This window comes from Tympanuchus pallidicinctus, unplaced genomic scaffold (assembly GCF_026119805.1).
Source record: "Tympanuchus pallidicinctus isolate F22 unplaced genomic scaffold, pur_lepc_1.0 scaffold9, whole genome shotgun sequence".
NCBI classification, from domain to species: domain Eukaryota; kingdom Metazoa; phylum Chordata; class Aves; order Galliformes; family Phasianidae; genus Tympanuchus; species Tympanuchus pallidicinctus.
Window position 1 is genome coordinate 23042206 of NW_026294813.1, and position 24169 is coordinate 23066374.

At 44.0% G+C, this 24169-nt stretch overlaps 1 protein-coding gene across 13 annotated transcripts in view; it reads right to left on the reverse strand.

The window, feature by feature from the left end:
* The window catches only part of ZNF532 (zinc finger protein 532), a 41764-nt gene that overhangs the window by 15212 nt on the left and 2383 nt on the right, over positions 1-24169 (reverse strand). For 9 of the 13 annotated variants that reach the window (XM_052670029.1, XM_052670033.1, XM_052670034.1 and 6 more), the window contains 3 exons: positions 11476-13835; positions 5942-6123; positions 2942-3118 (listed from right to left, as the gene is read on the reverse strand). In XM_052670029.1, coding sequence (XP_052525989.1) covers positions 2942-3118; positions 5942-6123; positions 11476-13815 — 2699 coding nt within the window. In that variant the 5' untranslated portion in view covers positions 13816-13835. Of the gene's footprint in view, positions 1-2941; positions 3119-5941; positions 6124-11475; positions 13836-18931; positions 19053-19163; positions 19409-24169 lie in introns of those variants that run through there. The other 4 variants (XM_052670036.1, XM_052670037.1, XM_052670038.1 and 1 more) reach the window with 4 other exon arrangements.

A 24169-nucleotide genomic window follows, 5' to 3' on the forward strand; every position in this document is an offset into this window, starting at 1 on the left:
GATGCACTGCTGGAGCTCTAAAAGACAAAGCACTCACTGTGCAGTGGATCCCCTCCCCAGGCTGCTGTACATAGCTGCTGAGCATCCATGCACGCTCTACCCCAGCACAGCAGCTCAAGGTAACTGGAGGCAGTGCTTTTACAGCAGGGGAATACTGCAGTTGTGTAGCAAATCTTCTGGTGAACACGCACAGAGCTGGTACCGACTGCACACACTGCCTAAGTCTGGGATGTCAGACACTTTTCTTCTGTCCCTTAGGAGCTGTCTCTTACAGTGCTGTCTGCATCTCTGCCAGCAGTGTCAGAGCTGACTGCTCACCAGCCTGCAAACACCTGGGCAACTGAGCTGCTGCTGCACAGCCCTGAATGACTGCTGCCTTGAGCCACACAGCACGCACTGACACGGCTGCTGCAAACAGCAGAACGTCCATCTGATGAACAATCTGACATGCCTGTCAACTCATCCCTTTCCCTCGCTAAAAAAAAACAGTACCTGTGGGACCTGTACTGCACTTTGTACCAGGAGTGCAGGATATATTCATGATCTGGCTTCATAAGCAAGAGTTCTTTCAGTATTGAAAAAGAGATCAGCCACGGAGAACGCCTGAATGCTGCTCTCAGTCTACTGAAAAAATAAAACCACGTGCAATCTTTGGCAGCACGTGAAAGCATCTCAGGGGCTACAAGAGAAAGCTGTCAGGGCTGAAAGCTGAAAGCCATTCTGTGCTTTATATTAAATGCTCTATATTAAAATTTCAACCATTTGAGAATCACTGCAGATGGACTTTTTTTTTTTTAATAAATATGGCATATTCATCAAACGTGGATGTATTTCTTCTTACCCAGCACTCAACACTACAGATGAATGGGAATTTGTGCAAGGAATGCTTGATGTCACTTGGCCAAGAGCTATCCTCAGGAGCCAATTAACTTAACAGCTCCCCTTTTCAACTGACAGTGAGCAACACAAATACTTCTAGTTAATCCTGAGGAAAACCACAGGTTGCAATAGGCAAGACAAGACCTTATTAAGGTCAGGCAGTAATCAACACGGGCATCCTGAGCCCAGAGGTGACACTGCACTCCTACAGACATGTAGGAGCATGGAACACCAGACACTGCAGGGACTGCGAAAGCCCGACAGCACCACGATAAAATTGGCTGATTTCAGGACAACACCACTTTCACATGGAAAGGAAACTTAATTCAAAATACTTAATTCACCAGATTTACGAGAAGCAGCTCAAAAGATCTCAGCACAGGTCAGAAAACCTTCAGTGCTTTTCACCTGGGGAATATCTCACTCTGCTGGGGATCTCAGCCCTTTTGTGCTCTCTAATCTGGAAATCAAGAGAACCCCAAACAAGTTTTAGGTTAAGTGCTGGTATTTCAGAGCCTCTCCCTGAAGATATTCCCTCGAGTTAAAACAAGGTGTCACTTGCCACTGGTGCAACTGTCTTAATTTAGTGTCAGATGCAGAAATTTTGCGCTCTTTTGCCAAATAAATAAAAACACCCCCTTCTCATAGGCTAGGAGGAAAAGGAGAATTCCTGTGAAATCCAATTATTACAAGGCACAAGGCACTGTTTCTCCCACCTGCTTTCTATCTCCCTGAGCCTGCTGTTTGTGACAAGGTTCTGCAGTGCTCACAGTGTGCTCTACGTCCCTCAGAGAAACAGGATGGAGTTACACAGCGGGGCATTCACTCTCAGCACAGCACTCGTACCAGAAGAGGCAGGCAGAAGACGGGCTGTGACTGCAAGCACGGAGCTGAGGTCAGTACAGCACAGAGTCTGAATTTCAGGCATGCTGCACCTGCAGCTCCCACCAACTGAAGATGCAACATCTGCACAGCTGAGATCTGATTCTCACTTCCTAATTGTGCCCCTGGCTGCCTTCAGTAAAGCACTCACTGATGCGATGTGCAACCTTCCCAGCTGCAGAACGGAAAGAGTTCAGTCTTAATGCAGAAAAGAAAGCTCACGTGTCACAAAAAGCTTACACAGTACAGCTCTAGGCACGTTTTTATTCTGAACTCTGCACAAGGCACACAGCCAGCAGCTCTCACCTATCAGCTTGGGCTTGACAGACAGGACAGCCATAGCAGAGCTAAAAATCAGTGCTTGCAGCTTGCATGAAGCATTGACAGCTTAAGGAAAGCACTGCCTGGCCAGCAGCTCTGCCTGCCCTGAGGAACCCTTCAGCTCTGCTGCCTGGAGGTAACCCGACTAGCATACACCCCAACCCCTGAGCACTGCTGGCACTGAAGGAACCAACCTTCCGAATCCACCTACAAGACTGCTGTCTGTAAGCATGATAGAAAATAATCTGAACTTTTCAACCAGATGTTGTAAAACCACTACAGAAGTGCTGATGAGCCTTAGCAGTTCTCCTTGGAATTACATTCGCTAAGCTTGTAGTAAAAACGCCTATAACCAGACTAAAAAAACCCAGCATCAGCAACGCACTAGCAGGAGTCTGAATTCTGCAGTTCACAGTGGGATCACAGCATTTTTGGGTTTGAAAAGACCTCACAGCCCTCCAAGCCCTGCCATGGGCTGGCTGCCCACCAGCTCAGGCTGCCCAGGGCCCATCCATGGCCTCGAGCACCTCCAGGGATGGGGCACCCCCCTCTGGGCAGTGCTGGGGTCTCACCACTCCCTGGGTAAAGAACTCATCTCACATCTGATCCAATTCTCCTCTTTTATTGTAATACTTTCCTTAGCGCTGCGCTCAAAGAACAGATATTGCTGCTGTGAATGGAAAGTTAACTTTTGCCAAACTCCTAGCTAAAACCTCATAAAAATATCACAGGAACACCACACATTACCAACGAATGACAAACTGTTGTATGGAACTTAACGCTGTAAGCACAAGACAGAAAGCAATTCCACAAGTTATTAAAATGCAGGCAAGTACAGTAAAAGATTAATTTTGCTTACTTTGGTTCGCCTATCTTGATACCCGGGTGTTGTGTATAGGCATGGGAATGTGTGCTGGGAGCAGATTTAAATGCCATGGGACAGATAGGACATTTGTAAAAGACTTCACAATGAGAACCTTGAATGTGAGACTTGAGTGCCGCCACATCAGAGTACACAACATTGCAATGCACGCAGCTGCAAAAAGAGTGGAGAAGAGTCAGTTCAGCCTAGCAAAAAGCAGTACTGCAAGACACCGAATCAACGCTGGTTTTCAAGCAAGTGGGAGAGGTAAGCATATATCCATAACCAGATACAACTACGTCATTCTGTCAATTCAGGAGTATAAACAACAGAGCAGGAATCAACATAAGCAGAGATCTGCGTATCGAGAAAAAAGTTTCCCAAATTTAACTCTGTAGGTCTGAGAGATGTGAATTCAGAACATTTCATAGGATTACAACAGGACAGACAGAAGGGTGAACAGAGAAGCATCCGCTGATTGTAAAAAGAAAGCTTAAAACCTCTGTGAATCTGTAAAGTTTTTACAAAAGGCATTTATTTTTTTTTTCACATGCAGTGGATTGTGCAGGGTTCACCTCTACCACCAAAATGGAAAACCAGGCAGCAAAACACGTGGACCATTCCCCTTGTTAAGATTTGACGAAGACACAACTGTAATGATTTTCTGAACCGATAATTAAATCAACGCTTGGATTTAATTAAAAAAAAAAAGGAGTAAATTTAAATTCAGGGCAACTGAACTGAATCTCAACAATCACAACAACGCATCAGATTGGAACTCCGGAAGTATTTTTCAAAAACATACTTTTGCACTGCCGAAAATTTGTGACCTTCCCGCATCTATTCTAAAATAAAACGATTAAAAAATGGGATTAAAATGAGCACATGAGCATTCCCACACACAGCGGCCCCTTTCAGTTTCATGCACCTTGTGGACAAAGTGGTACCCAGTACGTCCAAGGGCATGCTGCAATAAACAGAGACAACACCATCCCTCAAACCACCCCGTTTCTTACTGATCAGTACTTTGCAGCTAGAGTTTTACAATTTAAACCTAGAAGACTGCCAAAACAATAATTTTTGCACCCACCAGGCAGTATGATTTTTGTGTAAACATGACCTAACTTTCCAACAGTTTTGATGTTAGCCATAAAGCAGGAAATAGCAAAAAAAACTGCTCTCAATACTTTTCTTTTCAAATGCCCCACCTTTAAATGCTATGAAATATCATCCTTTCCCTTGGAAGCACTCGATACACTTTCCTAATACTACTAGTTCAGTTTGCATCCACTTGGGCTCCAATTCCTGGGCATTTAATAAAGAGCTTTCCCAGTCTGCCAGCTCTGCTCTGTCCTTCGTGACCCTCTCCTTTAAGCAAGTCCCCACTGCCTGCTGCAGTGCCCTCAGCAGTGCTGGGTCCCATCTCATCCCCCTCTGCCCCACTGTCTGCCTGTTTTTCTACAGTGATGTGAAGTTGTAAACAGTCCTCAGCATCTGCTGTTGTACAGTAGAGTAGCTCCTAAGGCCCAAACCTTCCTTTCCTGGAATGCTGGGTCACCTTCATTCTCAGCATGCAAGGATGCAATTCAGCTTAAGGCTGAGATGTTCAGCTGCTTCACAGCTCCTATGGAAATGCAGGACAGGCTGTGTTTCCCCAGTGAAAGGCCCTGGCAGCAGGGAGCACAGCAAGGAAGGCATTATGCTCTCCTGGATACTGCTTCTCCTTGCCTGGACAGTTTTGGTTTGCTGTCCTCAAATAAAGAAATTCTGACTTAGTGTGACATGAAATGTTACTGGCAAATCTTGACAAGTTCAGTTACGTTGTCACGATTCACCATGAAGGACTCTGAGATTTCCTGGTGCTGCTGGTGCAGGCCAGCAATCCCTCAAGGTGATGCCAAGAGACAGGCGAGGGGAAAGAGCAGAAGAGTGGAAGAGGCAGATGTAAGAAATATGTAATAAAAAAGACTGCTGTGCTTGGGAGACCAGAGCAAAGCAAACCAAAGAAACATGAGCTGAGAGCTGTGTCAGGGCCACGGGTTTGGACTGAGAACGGACAGCAGCTGGCCTGATGCAAGCAAAGTGCTTCCCTCCTGGGTGGAAGATGTCCCAGCAAAGGAGCTGGGTTCCACGAGGAGCAGAGGCTGCCTGCCCAGTGGGATGCTACTCGCCCTTCTGTGGTCCAACAGCATGCAATGGGGGATGCCTGAGGACTGCGGGCTGCTCCATCCCTCGCTGTGCTGCCTGCCAGCCAGCCAGCAGCCTTCCCGGATTTCCCCACTGTAGCTTTCAGTAGCTTTCCCCAGCTCTCAAGGCCTTTGAAACTCAGCACTTCCACGAAACACCTCTGGTCCCTGTTCACTCTGTGAGTTGCCGTTACAGGAAAACAAAAGAACAGAAGGAAAACTGCAGAGTAATGGTGAGGAACCAGAAGAGCCAGGCTGCTGGGGTGAGAAACATCATCTGCAAGTGGTGTAAAGCGGAGTGATCTTCCCTTCCCACAGCAAATGGATTAAAAAGGACTTGACAAAGCTGCTCTAGCTATGCTACCAGGCAGGTGCAGGATGCCCGCCCACGGCCTGACAATAAATTCTGGTAGAAAATAAGAAAATGATTATTCTATCAGAAAGAACAGTCTGAAATTCAATGTTCTGGGGAAAAAAAAAAAATCAAGAAGCCCGTTATGAACATGAAATTAAGAAAATACATCTGAATTTTCTAGGCCTTAGAAACTGTGAAGCCCTGAATCTGACATATTATGGCTGGATGAGATTAGCTAATATTCTGATTTAATAACATACAAGAGCGGATGCTCAAAACAAACTGTGTTTTAATGCACTATTTACTCAAAAAATTGTACTACTAATAGAATTGTTGCCATGACAACCTTAAGCCCAAGAAGCTCTATCCTACAAACACGGCTCATGAAAATGGGAAATTACTTTTGAAAGCATAAATTACATATAAATTGACAACGAAAATAATCATAATACTGACCGAAAACCAACTCTTCGAGTATAATGCAGGCAGTTCTTAGTGACATGAGTCTGGAAGTGGACAGATCTGCAGATTGCTCCACATTCAGGACACGTGTATGGAGATTTATGCTGATGAATTCTCTGGTGTGATGCAAAACTGCACTGGTTAGGAAGCAGCATCTGGCAGATATTGCATGTCTTCTAAACGATAAACCAAAACAGATGAAACAAAAGGTTGGGTTCAGCTATACACAATTTCTCGTGTCAAACACTGTAATATAAATAAAAGGTTAAATGTTACGACTGTGACGTGAGCCAGAAGAAGCAGGCAAGGTCAAAATTCAGACTGTAATGACCAACCTTGCAGGGCTGAGGTGGTCCCTCCTGGCACCACATATACTGACATTCTGGCACAACAAAGCTCCTTCATTCATCACTGAGCATAGAAGATGTATTGTAGTTTACTTACATTTAATTCAGGTGCCTCACAAGGTTACTTTACTAGTGCAAGGGGCCCCAAGTGAAGCTTGGGAAACGAATCTAATGGTTTTAACCACAGAAATTAAAAAGCAAACAAATAAACTAACAAACAAACACAAGAAAACACAGAGAAAAAACCAACAACCCACCACCAAGTACATTATCCTCATTTTCTTTGACCCCTGCTCCCAGTGAGTTCTACTGGGAATATCCTCAATGCCAATAAATGGGGTACTGTCAATCAGAAAGACTGTAGTTAATTTCAAAATGCATTTCTGAGGCTGAACTCCAGCATCTGCACTGTAAAATATCAAACTATCATGCATCTAAAAGTACAGGTATTTAACAAAGTCACAAAGTCTCTGAAGGGCCATCTTTCTAAGTGCAGGCCTTACTCCCTATATGACATCTTTTCTTGCATTTTGTCACACAGAAATAACTTTAAAAGATCTTCAGCAAGTGTGTAGACCATTTGCCAAGCCAGAAAAACTGGAATTCTTTGCTTTGTGCCACTCGTGGGGTTAAACACAAACCATGCAGTGGAGCTGTCAGCAGGATTCATTCCTGCTCACAGCTGCTTTCCATCCCTGGAGGGCACAAGGAACAGAACCAGCAGCACTATGGGTTCCACCTGCACCTCTGCATCTCTAAGCAGTGCCTGACAGTCTGTATGGAGCTTAACCTTCATCACGAACACTGCTCCACTGACTCCAACAGAAATACCAGCACCAGCCTTCGCAGGCAATGATTTTAACCTCATTTCCTAAGGCCTCGCTCTGTAAAGCGCTTAATATTTCTTAAGACTTCAAATAATTTCTTGTGATTTTAAATAACTTCTTACTAATTTAAACATTCCTTATGTCTTGGGAATTATGAATTTCACCAGTGACTTAGGAAGATTTAAAAGCAAAACCAAGACTCTTACATGACGTGGAGAGTTTTGAACACGGGATTTGCCATGTCCCCATACAGTCATGCCACCCATACAGTCTTGCAGATGCATGTGTGTATTTTGCAAGATTACAGACAGAACAAGATCTCCTGAGTTGTATTAAAAACGATTTGCTAATCTACGGATAAATAAATCTTCAAATGATCAAGAAAATCCTTCTCCTCACGTTAAAACAATTACTTCCTGGGGCTTCACCAAGTCACACCCTCCTTCCAATTTGGGCCCTCCTTCAAATCTGTTAAAGATGGTCAGAGCACACAGCAGCAGAATCAAAGCTGCAGCTGTAGAAGGAATCACACTGTGCTACAAACAAGTTTCGTGGAGTTCTGCCTTATTAGCATTGGCAACAAAAAAAAGTCACCTGCTCTCATTTAATCAACAAGACAGATCCGAACTGCAATGACTAAAGCACACCTGTACCATTATTTTTTCTTCCAAATACAACCCTGTTTAACCCTAAAGTAATTTCTTAATCGCTTTACATACTGACAATGCTACTGATATTCTAAGCACGAGCACGAGAGTGTTTTTGTACTGGAACCTGCAAACTTTTTTTCTTTTCATCTAAATGCCTTTTTGAAGCTGCACACAAATGGTTGTAAATTATTTTTTAAACATTAATTTTAGGGAGAAACGTTAACACGGAATATCTGGAGGTCACACGCTCTAAAGCAGCCGTGTTCTTTTGCATGGTTCACTCTAATGTGTGTCTGAACAGTCTCCATCCACAGCTCTCAAGCGTCCTGACAAAAGAAAGATGGCAAAATGCAGAACCTTGAAGCAGAACACGTTAACCAAAGGAAATCTACTACCCTCCAAATGCAGGTTGGATATCAGCACTGCTATCAGCCTAAGGAATTAGCAGATATCCTTGCACAAAGCTTTGTCTGAGATGGATCACCTGCAGCCATTACAGTGCTATCACTCTGATTAGAACCTCCATGAAACAGGAGGGTTGAAACTGCCCTCAAACACAAACAGACATCCACTGAAATGCCAGTGTTTGTCCTCAGTGAGCAGTGCATGGTCTGAGCCACTCACCCTTGCTTCTGACACTGCTCAGAACTGCCATGGGATGCCAACTTTGTCTTCAGCTCAGGCTCACAGGTGGCCAAAGCCAAACTAACTTTGGCTCACTGTGTGTCTGCTGCATTTACTAAGATCCAGCACCATTCCTAAAAGGCACCTTTTGTCATATAGGCATTCATAAGCAGCAGTGCAATGTTGGGCAACAAAGCAAAGTTTCTTACATAAAAGATTCTCATAGTCCTTCCAAAACACTACAGAAAGAAACCTGGATGCTACACTATTTCACAGCCATACAACACTCCTGAACAAGGTTATCCCAGATTCTGATTCTGCAACAAGCAGTCTGCAAGATCCATCTGCCATGTGAGTAATTCAGACCAACACAAAATGCCAGCAATGCTTTTTGCTGGGGCTGCTGGTTTGACAGTTTGAAAAGTACACGTTTTTAATTGAAACTGATTACAGTACAAGAATCTGCTGTGAAATTCTGAAATTCACTTTTGCTTACCATTTTATTCTGGGCTTAAGGTGGCATTAAATTCCAGTTCTCACTGCAACCCATACCAAAATAAAAGTTTCTGAAAACCATCACGTGCCTGCCTTTGAAATCAAAGCTTCAGGAAAAAAAAAAAAGAGGAGTGAGAAGAAAAAAAACTGTGGAGTTGGAAAATAAAGATAGACAAGAACTGTGAGTTCTTGAAGACAAATGAGCAACACAGCATCCACCAGAACAACACGCTCACAGCTGAAGATAAGAGGAGCATTAACATGAATTAGACCAGGCTTGCTGCCTTGCTGCCTCAGTAAGCTGGTGAGGGCTTCACTCAGCCATCACTGAGTGGCCTCATTCCTTTCAACAGGATTACTAGCAGAAGTGAGGGATTACAGAAAGAGAACGTTACAGGGAAGATTTTTTAACTGCAAAGGATGTTTTACTATTTGTTAATTCAGAACTGAGCATTCTACCTTTGTAACAAGAGATGAAAAGGAAGTAACAGCTCCTTCCTACTTAGACTCGGGTTAACACACAAAACTGTGTGCAATTTCCATTTCAAGAGCAGGTGGGCACTCAGAACTCATCAATGGGCTGCAAAATCCAATTAATTTTATCTTCCTTCCTCCCCAGGTAAAAATACTTCATCTAGCTTTCCTGTTTTCCTGTTCTATTTCCCAAAATAATCACTGTTTCACAACAAAAACTCAGTGCCAAGCATGTAGAGAAATGAGGACGTTTCTTTTTCAAGCCTTTAGAGGGGTAACAATTTTTATAATAAACCTATATAAAGACTTTCTTTAGCAAACACTGCTCTTGCAGAGATGCATGTGCTAGCTGATGAGGGGATGAAAAGGCAAGAAAGCAGGAGGCACTGCTCTCATTAAAGCAACTCTTCAGCTGGATGGCTTCCACGATGCATCTGTACAGCTGCACCACACAGCTCGCAACAAGACACAGCTTAGAAAACGTGATGAAAACTGCTGATGGATGCACCAAAAGGACTAAGAAAAATATTTAATTCATTTTTTTAAGAAGATAGTTCGACAAACTCTCAGAACTATGTTTATTAACAGCGTTCTTTTAAAATGGAATGACAAGAAAAGTGCTTTTTTTTCTTCTGAGATCTGGAAATGCACGTCCTACCACGCAGTAATTAAGGCCTCATGCATGCCTCAGACCTCGTAAGACAGTGAGTTTCCAGCAGGAGATACCAACTGGTGGGCAGTTCTATCTCCTGTACCTCCATGAGCTTCCTCTGTTCCTCTGCAGCAATGGGGCAAAAAAAAAAAAACACACTGGGAAGAGGCAGCAGGAAAGGCCAAAGGTGTTTCTACAAAAATGCATCCCTGTACCAAAACAGGCCCCACAGAAAGTACAGAACTGTTTATTATTCAAACTTTGCTGCTCTTTTTTCCATTCTGTTCTTGCCTCGTCCTCCCAACCTATTTCCACTGCATTTGTCAGTCTCATACATTCGGTTTGTTAAGCTTACAGGCTGCCTTAATTCCTTGTTTTCACAGTGCCACGCGCTGCAGGTGCGTGTTTCCCAAGGTCTGCTGGATCTCACCACAAAACAGATGAAACTGAAGGACTGATCACGGAAAATAAGATCAACATGCATGGGCAGAAGAGCTACCTTCCTAACTGAAGGACTCAAACCCCTATCCTGCACGCTGCTGTGAGATTCCAAGAACATTCCTGGCTCGATTGGTCTGAGCAGGGAATAGAGCCTTTCAGGTCCTTGCCAACGTGCAGCAACAAGCTGCTGCATCAAGATTAACTGAATGCTTTGAAATAAACCAGAATTCCTTTTAACTGGCACACCGTCACTTAATTAATGATGGGAATTCTTACAGGGTTATAAAATACACTGCACACTGATCCACGCTTTTATTGAATGATGTGCTTCCTTCAGATCAGACCACATATAAACCATTTTGAAATTCTTTGCTAATTTAAGTTTAACTCAGTAGTAAGAGAAAGTGGAAGCCAAAAGAAGTGAATAAATGGCCACACAGCAAGAAATGCATGCTAGTGAACACCACTTTCTGGTTAAAAAAGACCTGAAGACAGCAGCACGCATATCCTTCCAGCAGAATCAATGTGCCATTTATTAGTTGTTTGCCCCTGTAGGTAACAGGAATGCCAAACTCACTTCTAGAGCTATGCGAAAATAATAACAACCAAAGACAAATCAGGAATGAATCACTTAAAAATTACTACTCAGATTAAATAGGTGTGCTGCTAATGAGGGTGCCAATTAAGTGGATTCCACAGGACAATCTCATTTCAAAGCACAGCAATAATCATTAAAAGAATCTTAGAGACCATTAAGTACTCAGCTGCAACAAAGCTTATGCTAAATTTTAGTGAAAATATACACCGGATTAGACTTCAGGGCCTAAAAAAACTCTAAGATAAACTCTTAGTTCAAAATGTTGACATTCACTATAGAAGTGCTTGCAAGTTTTCTGTTTTAGTTTATGCTTTTAATCACGGAGGTTGAGACCATTAACATCTAAACGAAAGAAAAACATTTCCAAAGCCTCCTAGGCTTATAGGCGAAACATTGGAATTGAAACATATGATACTCTACTTGTCCACTTGTGTCTGCAGCCTGCTGGAAATGTGTGGCAAGAGATGTCTCATCTTGGAAAACTTCACTGCACTCCAAACACTTTAGACCATGCCTACAGAGTTTGGATGGGTCTTCGTCCAGTGGCATGGCTGGGACGATGGGGGTACTTGCTGGGGCTGATATGACTGTTCCCGTTATGCCAGACTGTATCTTTGTTACAGTGTGTGAGCCAGCTCCCACTGGGCTTTGAAGCACGGGTGCAGCAGTATTGCTCGAAGGAGATGCTATCATTTGATCTGCTGGGACTGGTTTCAAAATCAGGTGCGAACACTGCATTACAACTCCTTTTTCCTTGTGTCCACGAGCATGGGAAAGAAGACTGCATTTGTTGTAGAAAACTAAGTTCTTTGTGCAATGATTACACGTCACTTCAATTCGCACGCTCCTCCTGTCGTAATGCTGGGTCAGGCTCTTCTCAAGAGCAAAGGAGTCCCCGCACTCCAAACACTTGTAACCTCGTGTGGGCAACGTTATTCCAGCACTGGCAGGAGGACTGAGGTTGGGGATGTAAACCGGGACAGGGTTGACACTGCTCAGCACCTTGTTGAACGCTTCCACTACAGAACTCTGTAGAGATGACACCACTTGGACTCGAGACACCTTCTTAGAAGGCTGTGAGGCTGCTGCAGAAATTATTGCCTGCTTTATTTGCTGCTGAGGTTTCGTTAGCACTTGTCGGAGCTCAGAGGTGGTCTGAGCACCCTGAGGCAGGAGGTTAAGGTTGGCAAGATGGACCGTCTTTGGCACAAGTTTAGCACTCGCAAGGCTTGATGCTGGCACCACAACAGTCTGCTGCTGTATGGCATTGGCAGCTTTTATAATGGCGCTACTGGCACTCTGCACAGAAGCAGCAGATATTACAGTGGCTTTCACGGTAGTATTGTTAGCAAGCTTCAAATTAATAACTTGTGAACCTGCTGTTTTCACTGCTGAAACTGGCAGGAAGGCAGTAGCCACAGGTTTGATAGTGACCTGCTTTGGTGCGAGTTCTGCAGATGGAACTGCATTGGTAACGACCGCGGACTGGAGAGGAGCTCTAGGAGGAGAGGAAAGAACAGCAGCAGAAGTTGGTGAGGACAGGAGGGACGTCATGGAAGTTACCATAGAAGCAGTCTGCTCCGTTTTTTTACTCGAGTCCAAATCAACTTCTGGCAACACTCGAGTAACAGTTCTCTTGATCTCCCCGGAGGAAGTCTTGATGGTTTTTATGCGAACCTTAGGAATTGCTGGTGTGGACCCTGCAGGAGAAGACGGAGACCCTTTGCTACTGTTTTCACTTGACACACTTCTGGGACTATCAGGCGGTTTAAGAGATGGCTTTTTAGCACCATCAATAAGACTCTGAGGCTCAGGTGATTTCTCAGTAGTCCGGGGACTTTCACTCATATCTTTTGGTAAAGGAGAAGACTCCCCGGAATTGGATTGTAAATCCTTACTGCTATCTGTAGCTGCCTTTTTAGCACTCAGTGCTGCAATCGCAGCAATGCACGAAGAAAGCTTTGCTGATGACTTTGCTTTGGACTGCGAAATGCTGGCAAAATTTGTTTCACTTTTTTCAGCACTCAGTTTTCCATCAAGTACTCTGTTGTCAAGAAGCTTCTCAGAACTGTCTTTCAGCAGTTTGTCCTCTGCTTTGCGAGCTTTGAAAGGCTCATAAATACTTAAATTCACAGAGTTTGTCTCTGTGTCCCGCTTAGAAACTTTATTTTTATCTATACTGCTTGACACTGAGATACTAGATTTAATCAAATTCTCTCCCCCAAGTGCCTTTAGTTTGTCATATTCCTGCTGAGATACAGAACCTGTCAAGATATTTGTTCTGAAACTTGCACGCATCTCTTCTTTGTCTGGAGGGTCATCTACCTCAATTTTTTCATCATCATCAAATTCTTCAGCACTCGAAATTGGACTGAACTGGTTAAAAGCCGAATCCTTCAGTGTTGTCTCAGAAGCTGACCCATCGTCTTTGAATGGCTTCCCTTCGTCTTTACTGTAGCTATCAAGAGCTGAGGATGTTAGGAAGCCGTTATGCAAGCCATTGCCTGTGGAATGGTGGCCATCCTTGTCTACTCCTTCAGAAGAATCAATAGTACGCACATTTTTCACAATGACGCTCACACCGACATCAGACGATGAAGGCGTGTGAGAATCTTCATCTGTGTGTGCATTTTGTTTTATCTGGCTTTCATGGTCATCGTGTCCAGATTCAATAGCTGCTTTTGGGTCAACCATGTCTGGGATGTCAAAGGCTGCAAGAAGATCGTCAAAGTCTGGGGTCTTCATATCACCCATGGTCATCTATTTGATTGGAGGCAAATCTGCAAAACAAGCAGAAAGTCCTCATCTCTCAGTACTTTAATCTCTGACAGCATGCTCTAACACAAAAAGCACACATTCTCACATGCCATGCAAAAAAGGTGCTGTTTCACTTCTCAAGTGGTATTTTCAGAAATTATGTATTAAAAGCAGTACCCCAGTGCAGTGTACAATGTACAGCTGAATTACAACGCCAGGAGTTCACGTTACGATGCCATCAAGTTCATACACTGCACACTAGTAATTTCATTCTAGGGACATACCTTCTCTTCAAGTGACTTTATTCCTGACTGTTCTTCTTGCACTTTCTGCTACCCTGTCCCACCCATGCCATGAACACAGCAAGATATTACTTTCAGAAAAATCATGAGTTATTTGAATATCCCCCTAAGTCTAGATCTTCCTTGGTATTTGCACTATCAACCTCATGAGCCTTCTCGAAGACAGCAGAGCAAATGTGTTTCTACTAGCAGTTTAAGAATACTGCATTGTTTTCTGTGCATTAAACCACTTCATCTGAGTTATGGAATATTTGTTCCCCAATGCCCACAAGCTGTTTTTTCAGCAGCTCCAACGAAGGACCTACTGTAGTTGTACTTATTCTACGGGTGTCTCACCTGCTTCAAAGACCTGGTACTCTACAACCTCCAATGCGATTTACTGCAGTCATTCACCATTTTCCCCACTGTGGGTTTCCTACTGCATTACCTGAATGTCTCTTGATGCAACCTGGACGAACTACATGTGGCTCTATATTCACCTAACCACTCTGCAAAAGCACTTCACGCTAATTCCATTCTCCCTCTTCAGTTTTCTTTCTAAGCTGAACAACACCAGATCTTTAGTTTTATTTCTTTCCCTCACAGATAATTTCCAGATCCCATTCTTTCCATTCACTGCTAACCTCTCATACAATTTTTTTTTCTTCTTGTTCCAAAATGCAGAAGATAACTCAGAACTGAAACCTTATAAACGCTGCATAAAAAGGAAAAGCAATACTTTTGAGTATACTTTCACATTGTAAATCCCACTATGGTACTTGCTTTTCCACACACTTCAAGAATATGCAAAGTTGTGCAAAATGAATCACTTGTACAGATCTAAGAAATCACTTATGGAAAGCACAAACAATTTCCCATTTTATTTTAGAACAGTGCACAGGTATAATCTGTGCTGTTATGGCAGAGCTGATTTTGGCTGTTCAGTACTGACCGTGCAAAATTCAGCATTCAATCTGAAATGGTATTCAACCAAACCAGTGTTACTGTCAGAGAGCACCCAGTTAGGAAGCTTCCTACCTGCCCTCCTGCCTTAGTATCAGCACTGAAAGGCAGAAGAACATCCTTTCAATACAGCTCAATATGCTGCCTGCAGTATTGACTAGCACAGGCCATCAAAGAGCTACTGGGTGATTAAACAACAGCAGTGCCTCCAAGTTTTCAACTTAGCTCAGCTATGTGAGAAGTTACTACATTACACCCCATGGCAAATGGTCTGTTGGAACAGAATGGCCAGGGTTGGAAGGGAGCTCAAGGATCACGAAGCTCCAACCCCCTGCCACACGCAGGGCCACCAACCTCCACATTTCACAGCAGCCTAGGCTGCCCAGGGCCCCATCCAACCTGGCCTTGAACACCTCCAGGGATGGACGGGGCATCACAGCCTCTCTGGGCAGCTGTTCCAGCACCTCACCACTCTCACAGCAAAGAACTTCCCCCTGACATCCAGCCCCAGTGTTCCCTCCCTTAACTTCAAACCATTTCCCCCTCTCCTGCTGTTATCTCCCATTTCCAAGAGTTGATTCCCTTCCTATTTGTAGGCTCCCTTTAGGTACTGAAAGCTGCCATGAGGTCACCCCGCAGCCTTCTTTTCTCCATGCTGAACAAGCCCAGCTCCCTCAGCCTGTCCTCGTAGGGGAGGTGCTCCAGTCCCCTGATATCTCTGTGGCTCCTCTGGACCCTCTCCATCAGCTCCCTGTCCTTCTTGTACTGGGGGCTCCAGACCTGGAGACAGCACTGCAGATGGGGCCTCACAGGAGCAGAGCAGAGGGGGACAATCACCTCCCTGTCCCTGCTGGCCACCCCTCTGCTGATGGAGCACAGGATGCCATTTGCTTTCCATGCTGAAACACACCTGCAGACAGAAATGCATCCTACAAGTTCAGCGCATCATCTCTTCCTCCTCATGGTTTATCTTGAGATATTTTATAGAGAGAAACTACCTGCTGGCTGCCGAATTCAGCTGCAACAAGATCAAGAACCACTAATCACAAGGCAGATGCTACGGTTAAAAGCACATTTTTATGGCTATCGTTATCAAGATGGACAGTACTCTGTTCTGCAGTCAAATGTGGCTTATTTGGAGAGCATAATTTCTCCACATGAGAAAAACCTGTGAAATTTATCTACTCATCAAAGCTGGCCAACTGGAAGCTATTACAGACTCTGAGAAAGGCAATCAGGGAAAATTCGTCAAGGAAAAGAACACCGCAATACACGCTGCCACTTCATTTGCTGCTTTAAATAAATATAGCATCATTTACATGGTCTGTTTAATGGTTATGCTGCCTTGCTAAGTTCTTTTAATTACAACAAATTCTATGGAGATTAACTCATTATTTGAATTTTAGGAAATATGACTATAGTATTGCAATTAATGAATTCACCTTCCTTAATTAACTCAGAATTTCTTTCTTCCTGGAAATAGAGCTCATTATTAAGATTTCACTACATTTGTAAATCAGACAGTTATACACTGTATTTATCAGACGTAAGATTGCTTCATTACGCTGGTAATCCAGGCATTATTATTTAATTTTAAAATTCAACCCTCCACCTATTTGACAGCAAGTTTCTGGCCCTCATCCATTTAAAGCCGGTAACTGGGATAAAACCAACAGACAGATCTGAGGAAAGCAGTCAGCACAGCTCAGCCCTCGTCCAGCATCACCAAAAGCTAACTCACAGCATTCAGTGCACAACGCACCAGCAGCCACCTTCTTCTACCAAAGATTTTGGTGATCATATTTATCCACTGTGCTGGAGCCTGGACTTCGGTCCAGCCTCTGCCCAGAGGATTTCAGAGTCATGTGAGAGGCATGCAATGACAAAGGCAGCCACCTAATAACTACAGCATGTCACCAGCACAATGAGAGACAGTCAGTACGGCTGTGGTGTAGACACGACTGGATTTTTAATTCACTTCTGGACCTGTGTTAACAAGAAAAGAAAAAATACTGCAGGAAATTCAAAGGGTATGAAATGAGAACCGACAGAAACCAAAAGAAAGGCGGCCCAGAGTTCAGCAATGCAGACAAGAGCAGAAGGCCACTGAGAACCACCAGACTGACTTCTATCCCTTGTCTCCAACCGGATGCATAACTTGTGCATAGATGAAGCACAAATTAAGAAAACACACTGAATGCACCGTCATGAACCTAATCTGAAATACAAATGTCTAAAGTGTTCTTATATCTGCTCCTGCTATGTTTTACTTAGCATGCAAACCATCAGAGCTGTGGTAACAACACACACAGAGGAGCAATGCTGAGCTAAAGCTGATACCTAGACTGATTAAAAAAAGACAGTGGTATTTATGCAATGTTTCATTTTGTCTGAGTCACGACTTTAATGCTCTGGTTACAATTTCCTCGGTCACAAGGTATTAATCTTTTTGTTGTTTACAAACAATAAGAATCACATACACACACAATATTAACATTACAAAGAAAGTCCTTGTAAGAACTGCATGGAAAAGGTTCTTGAGTCCAAAGCCAGAACACACAAACAAAGCCTCAACTGACAGTTTTTCATGGTTCAATACACCGCAGCGCTCTCTCACCATGCATCCATCCATGGATGGCTTCTCTGCTAAACACACTGGTGCAAAACTTCCTCCAATCACATATGCTGCAGTCATTAACATTTAGCAGCAGCAATGCGAAGTAAAGGCAACTGTACTGAATCAGGTTATCTTTAAGAGCAGAACTACACAGCAGAGAAGAGACACGTTTGTTCTTTACTAAGATACTTCCTTAAGGTTAATTCCAAAATGGAAAAGTATCCCAGAAGAACGCAGAGGTCTTCAGCTTTAAGCTGAGACCTTAAACATATCCAAAGAGCACAGTGCCCGAAGCTGCAGGTATCTCCCAGGTACACACAGATCAACTCCTGCGCTCTCCCGGAGTACACAGAACAGAGAACAGAGTGCTTTCTTCTACATGGGACACCTGAACTGCTGCTGCCTTCACAGAGAACCTCTCCCATTCTGCAAGCCTCTAAAGCAATCCAAATCAAACAAGAAAAAAGACCTGGTGAGTCTGGTGAGCTGTAACCTTCACATTTTATTTCTCTCTTACTTGCTATTCTGGACTATCGGTGTAACTTCCAGTGTACGAAGCTAGTTTTCATCACAACTGTCAGGGTTCCAAAGCCACACTGCTCCCTTTTTCACCCAAACACCTTTCCCCAGCTTTTTCTCTTACAGACAAAGCTCTGCCTTCTACCCAAGACTGAAACCAACCGAGGCCTTGGCTGCCGCACAAGTTGCAGACCTGCTCCTGCTGTGCCCAACACGAAGCCTGACAGCGCTGCAAACAGAACGCGAGGCAAGGCCTTGACTGCCTTGGGAACTGTGATTTTCCAGGAACTGGAATGTCTTTGAGAACTGCTTTCTCTGAGAAGTGCTGAGAGTAAAACCCAACACGGATATACAAGCCAGTTAAAAAAAACAACAAATCCCATTGGGAGGCTGCCGTCAAAATTATCAGTTTTAGTGGTAATGACTTTCAAGTGCTCCTCACAAATGCAACTCTCCAGAATTAAACAAAGAAACGGTCCAAAATGTGTGTAACCAAGCATTCCTCAGACCTGACAAACAAAAGACACTGCAATTAACAACCTGAAGGACCCCCACCTCCTCAAACACCGCTGTCTGGAACACACACTTTTTCATTTTTAATTTTCTAAGTAATAGAACAGCAAAATTCACTTCAAAACACTGGACTGACAACTTGAAGTGTATACTATACATATATACATATATGAAATACACTGGACAGATTATAACTCAAATTAAGCATCCCTAATTTTGGAGGTACCGATACGGAGCTGGTTCTCAGATGGGTGGCTCTGCCCAAAGTGCCGTCTGACATCCAGACGATGGCGGTCTCACTTTGTGATGCTCCTTTTACTGCCTGCCTCTCGACTGTCAGTTGGTATCTACCAAGAGAACGCCGTGGAAAAAACTTCTGTCACTTCTGTCAAAAGATACGAGTTACGTTATACAATAAAACAAGAACAAAAAAAGCTATTGGAAAATTCAAGCATTACCTTCCAGATTATTCAGTGATTGAAGCGAATACGGCTGACAGGAATTGTACAACAGAGAGCCGCAGTGCTGTGAGGAACAACGCTTCCATTTTTTGATGGTGCATGACTGGACTTCTGCTAAGACCACCAGTGAGACCAAAGACCTAAAGATCACAGGCGCTGGGGCAGGCAACAATATCCCTACTTTGTGGCTTCTGTTCATCTCCTTGGGGGTAAAGCCCATGCCTTTGCATGCATCAGCACGTTACTGACACGCAGGGTTTGAATTAACTGCTGGAGGAGAAATCAAGACGATTTTCTGTTCAAAGCAAGTTGCTGTGACTGCATACGTTTTTCTTTCTTTTATCTCCTGGATAAGGACTTCCATGAGCAGCAGAAGAACACAGCCCAGGTGTCAGCCAAGGAAGGCACCGCTTCTCTGCAGCTGATCTGACAACACATTCCTGGGAAGCGTTCACTGGGCAATTATGTCAAAACAAGAACCCGCCCGTGAGAACTCTCACGGTACAAGACAGTAAGCAAGCAGGAGAGGAATGTGATGAGAAACAGTTACATTCCTGCAAGCACGCTCGGCCTTCACATCCCAGCTGGTAAGATGCAAAACCCAAAGATGCTCTCAAAGGTTTTCAAAGGCATATTCCAGAAAAAGGGGAGAGCATATGCAAAGGAGAGTGCATGCACCTGGGAGCTCCTGCTACAGACTGAAGAGACCATTCCAAAGCACAGCTTTCTTACAGCGATGCTTTGTGCAGGTGTGAGGAAGGCTCAGATCCCTGACGGCATGAACAGCAACCGGAGAAACACCAGAGCTTAGAAGCAAACAGTGCTTCTGAAGGATGGTAGGCAGTTTTGCTTTACTGCAAGGCATTTTTGCCAGGCCCTGTATCTGAGCTGGTTCCAGGTGCCACATTCCATGCACAGCAAACCGGCCTACCTTTCCCCTCTGCCAAGGGAGAAAAATGCACACAGAAGAAAACATTTGTTCCCACTTTCTAAGTATGGTGGATCCTTGGGCTGTAGGACAGCTGCAGATGGGGCACATTGTTCTCCACAAGAAGGCCAAGCCGCCTACAAGCTGCTGCTGAAATTCAAAGGTGCTTTTTGGTGTCAACAGCCAGATGAGCAGAACCAGCATGAAAACACACATTTGTTATTTCTCTATTGTTATGCCAAGAGATTTCATCATGTAGAGAAGACTTAAGTGATTCAATAGGAGTTACAGCAATATCTCCTAAGCCGAGGCACATGTCAGCCTGACACACAGCCTGTAAGCAGCTCATCAGTTACGCAACATACAAGAGCAATGATGACGAACCAACATTTTCTATTATTTACTCTGAAAGCTAAGGAGAGACAAAAGCAACATGCTAGCTCAACCAGCAAAACTCTGTCAGGAAATGAGAACCACATCTCAAATCACGACTCAGTGTGGTCTGAAATACTCAGCAGACAAGTAGGATGTGCAAGGGGCCACTCAAACCACAATCAGCAGTGCTGATCGTATTCACACACAGTGCAGGCCTTCTGCCTTATCGAGGTTCCCACGACTTGTTACTGCCGCAGAAATCAGATTCTTGCTTCCAGAAATGTGACTTTCCTTACAGGCAGCTGCTGGCAGGCAGCTCTTAAGTTTTTTATGGATCTTTTTGAAATATTGGTGTGTTTTCCAGTCAGAATTTGTATCAAGCACTGTGCTATTTCAACATTATACAGAGGAGTCCCCTTAACTAAAACAGAATCACATTTGCCTCCACTTACAAACTTTAACAAGCCAGAGAAATCTGAATTTGTATTTCTGGGTTTCCAGGAGAACCTCCTACCAATTTTATCCCTCCCTCCTCTTCAAAAAAGCCTTAGGAAGGAAAGCATTACCAGAACATTTCAAACGCTAAAATCTCTAGGTTTTTTGCCACTCAATGCAGTAATGTTGCTATCAATTGTTCCAAAAGGATTTCAAGATTTATTCTTCACTAGCTTAGAAAACAGCCATTTCACTGAATCAAAACCAAGGTTGAACCGCATCATCTCCGCTCAAAGCAAAGTCAACCCTAGCAGGATGCTTGGGACACCATCCAGTCGGGTTTTGAGCATCCCTAAGGAGGGAGACTCCAAAGCCTCTCAGGGCAACAGGCTCAAGTGCCTGACCACTTCAACAGAGAGAAGTTTAAAACCAGTCATTAGCATTCAGACCTACCTATACTCACTTACAGTTACAGCACCTGAATGCTGCTCAGAGTGCTCCGTCAAACGGACGCTCATTGAGACACTGCCCACAAACCTTGCACCCGGAGCACAGTCCCAGCTCCTACCACCATCAGGTAGAACACTATGGAACTGTGATTTAGAAGGCGAGCTGCTCATCCCTTGTGAAATGCAACCACCCAAGCATGTGCGTCCACTGGCCAAAGACACAACTTTGCTACGGCAGAATCAGTGAATGAAGTTTTTGCTTTTTCAGCTAAAGTTACTTCTACCAACTTAGACAAATGTAGATTTCACCGCACGGTGACAAAAACATACAGACAAAAGCAGGTGGCACAACTGGATACGTATAGTTTCTCTTTGAGAGACTAAAACTAGCTACATGCAGTCAGGTCCTACACAAAACAGATGTGAAAAATGTCCATGCTCCCCTCCATTTCTACCCCCAAGCCCAAGAACAGCTGCAAGCATGTCGTTTCAAGCAGAGCCCAGCACTGGCTACAGAAGCCTTGCTTAGCAACAACAGAGCCAGTTCAGGCTTCAAGTTTACAAACCTCAGGCATAACCTGTAAACATAAGCTGTGTAACAGGAGAAACGCTCATTCAATTTTTTTTCTTTTTAAAGGAAATTGTGAAATTTGAAGAGTAGACAGAAAATGCGTCCACAGCAGGCAGCACCAGTTCACATCTGACCGCGTGTCTTTTCACGGGAGCTGAGCAACAAAGTTGCTTTAAACAAACCTGGATGTCTGGAGGAGGAAAAACCATTGAAAATGAACCTTTCTCTGCCATTAATACAATACACCAAGCCAAAATGTGGGCCTTGTAGCTTCCTGAATTTCTTATAAAAGATGACTTAACGAAAAGCTGCTAAGCCCCCACACTGTTCTTTTGCATGCTATTCTACCATAGTTTGATTCTGTACCGAGCCAGTACTGCAACATCAGTAATTTGGATAACAGCACGACTCTGCTCCAGACAGCCTCCGTGAGAGCCCCAGGCCAGGCACGGCCTGCAGGGGCAACGCTAGCAATGGGCAGGCCTGTGAAAGGCAAAGCATTTTAAGCATACAAACCCAGCAATCTGTGCGCATGCCTGTATTCTATTTCCCGTTATTATTTTGAAGAAGAATAAAAATTAGTTGATTAATTGAAAGGAGACTTGGTAAATCACTTCCCTCCACCCTCAGGATCCGACACCCAAGGCAAGCCTCAATGGAAGATGAGCTCACGATTGCTCAGAGAGAGGATCAACCCCCACGCATTCAGCAGCATTTTCTGCAGGGAAGCTGGCCTGCGTGCAAAAGTACCCAGTGAAAAGCACGAACAAATCTTCCAATTCTTAAAAAAAAAAACAACAAAAAAAGCCCCCAAACCCACCAACTCACCAAGAACGCTGCAGGCTCCCGCATCTGTTCAGGTTTCTTATGTTGCAGCCCACAAAAAAGCCCTGCAAATTCAAAACTTCCTTTGCTAAAAATGAAAATTCCCCGCACAGAGCTGGTTCAAAAACCCAAATGAAACAGATGTGCTGATTTTCGCGGCCATTCAAGTACATTAAACCTTGAAGCACCTCACTATTCTGGTTGAGAGAAAAAAAAACACCCGAAAGGTGCTCTCACATTGTTACACACATTTTTGCTGGCCCTAGGAAAAGAGCATGCATTAACAGTAGTGATGGGCACAGTTCCTATCAAGCCATGAGAACTTCTCACGCTTGTGAAGCGTAATTTTGCTACGGATGCCCGATGAAATACAGAACCTCTGCATCCAAATCACAGAAAAGATGCAAAGAGACCAGCATAGTGACGTTAGGCGTTTTGCTACCTACTGCCCTATTGATTCTGAGAAACAATACACTGCAGCTGCATTAAAACCCACGGAAACACAATCCCAAGCGCAACACTGGCATGCTGTTTTCACTTTCCTACAATTAATACCTAAGTACCTTATGTAACCTGCTGCAGTCGGAAGTAAAAAGGCTCCCTTGTACATGTCACACTGATGCGATGCAGGCGCCCTGTCTACCATCAGCCACCATAAAACTTACCCGAATCCCACAGTCTTTCAGGGCTTTCAAGACTGCCTACTTCACTCTGCTGAGCGCAGAGGGGAGGACCCTCATCTCACGCCAGAACAGAACGTTTTCACCATTTTGCCTCCATATTTATCTAGATTGCAGATTACCAAACCAGCTAACACAGCCAAGACTGGCCAGGTTTTGTTTTTGAAAAATCACACCGCGTAAGATTCTAGAGTTGCTGATTTCCTGTTAAAGGAAGTAACAGTTCTGGCAAAAGAATCCCCAGGGCAAAACGTTCAGTGTTCCAATGTGCAAGCTCTAACAGCCTTTGTTCTTCCCTTTGCTACAGTCATTACTGCTTCCTTGCCTCTCCCTCTCTCCCTCTGACTCCTCCAGCTTTCTCTACAAGATGCGAATGCCAGCTCACATCTAAGAACACATGTATTTTTCAGATGAGAAAAAAAAAAAGAATCCCATCCACTACCCACTGCTCTGAGTTAAAAGTGGCCATCGCTCAGGAGCCGAATCACCGCTCGTCTGCTTTCCTATTCTTATTTCATTACTGCACAAAATTATAATTCATGCAAATAATAATCCACTGGAGCTCCATCAGACCTCTGAAACGCATCTCTCCTCTTGGCTGCGGCACAATTCTCCCCGGGTTACAGCAGCCTAAGCAACACCATCCTTATTCTGCACGTTTTCCTACGTAGGATACATTAAGCACAGGTTTAAGACAGAAGACCTGAATTCAGAAACAAACGTCGGGTTACTCACATACG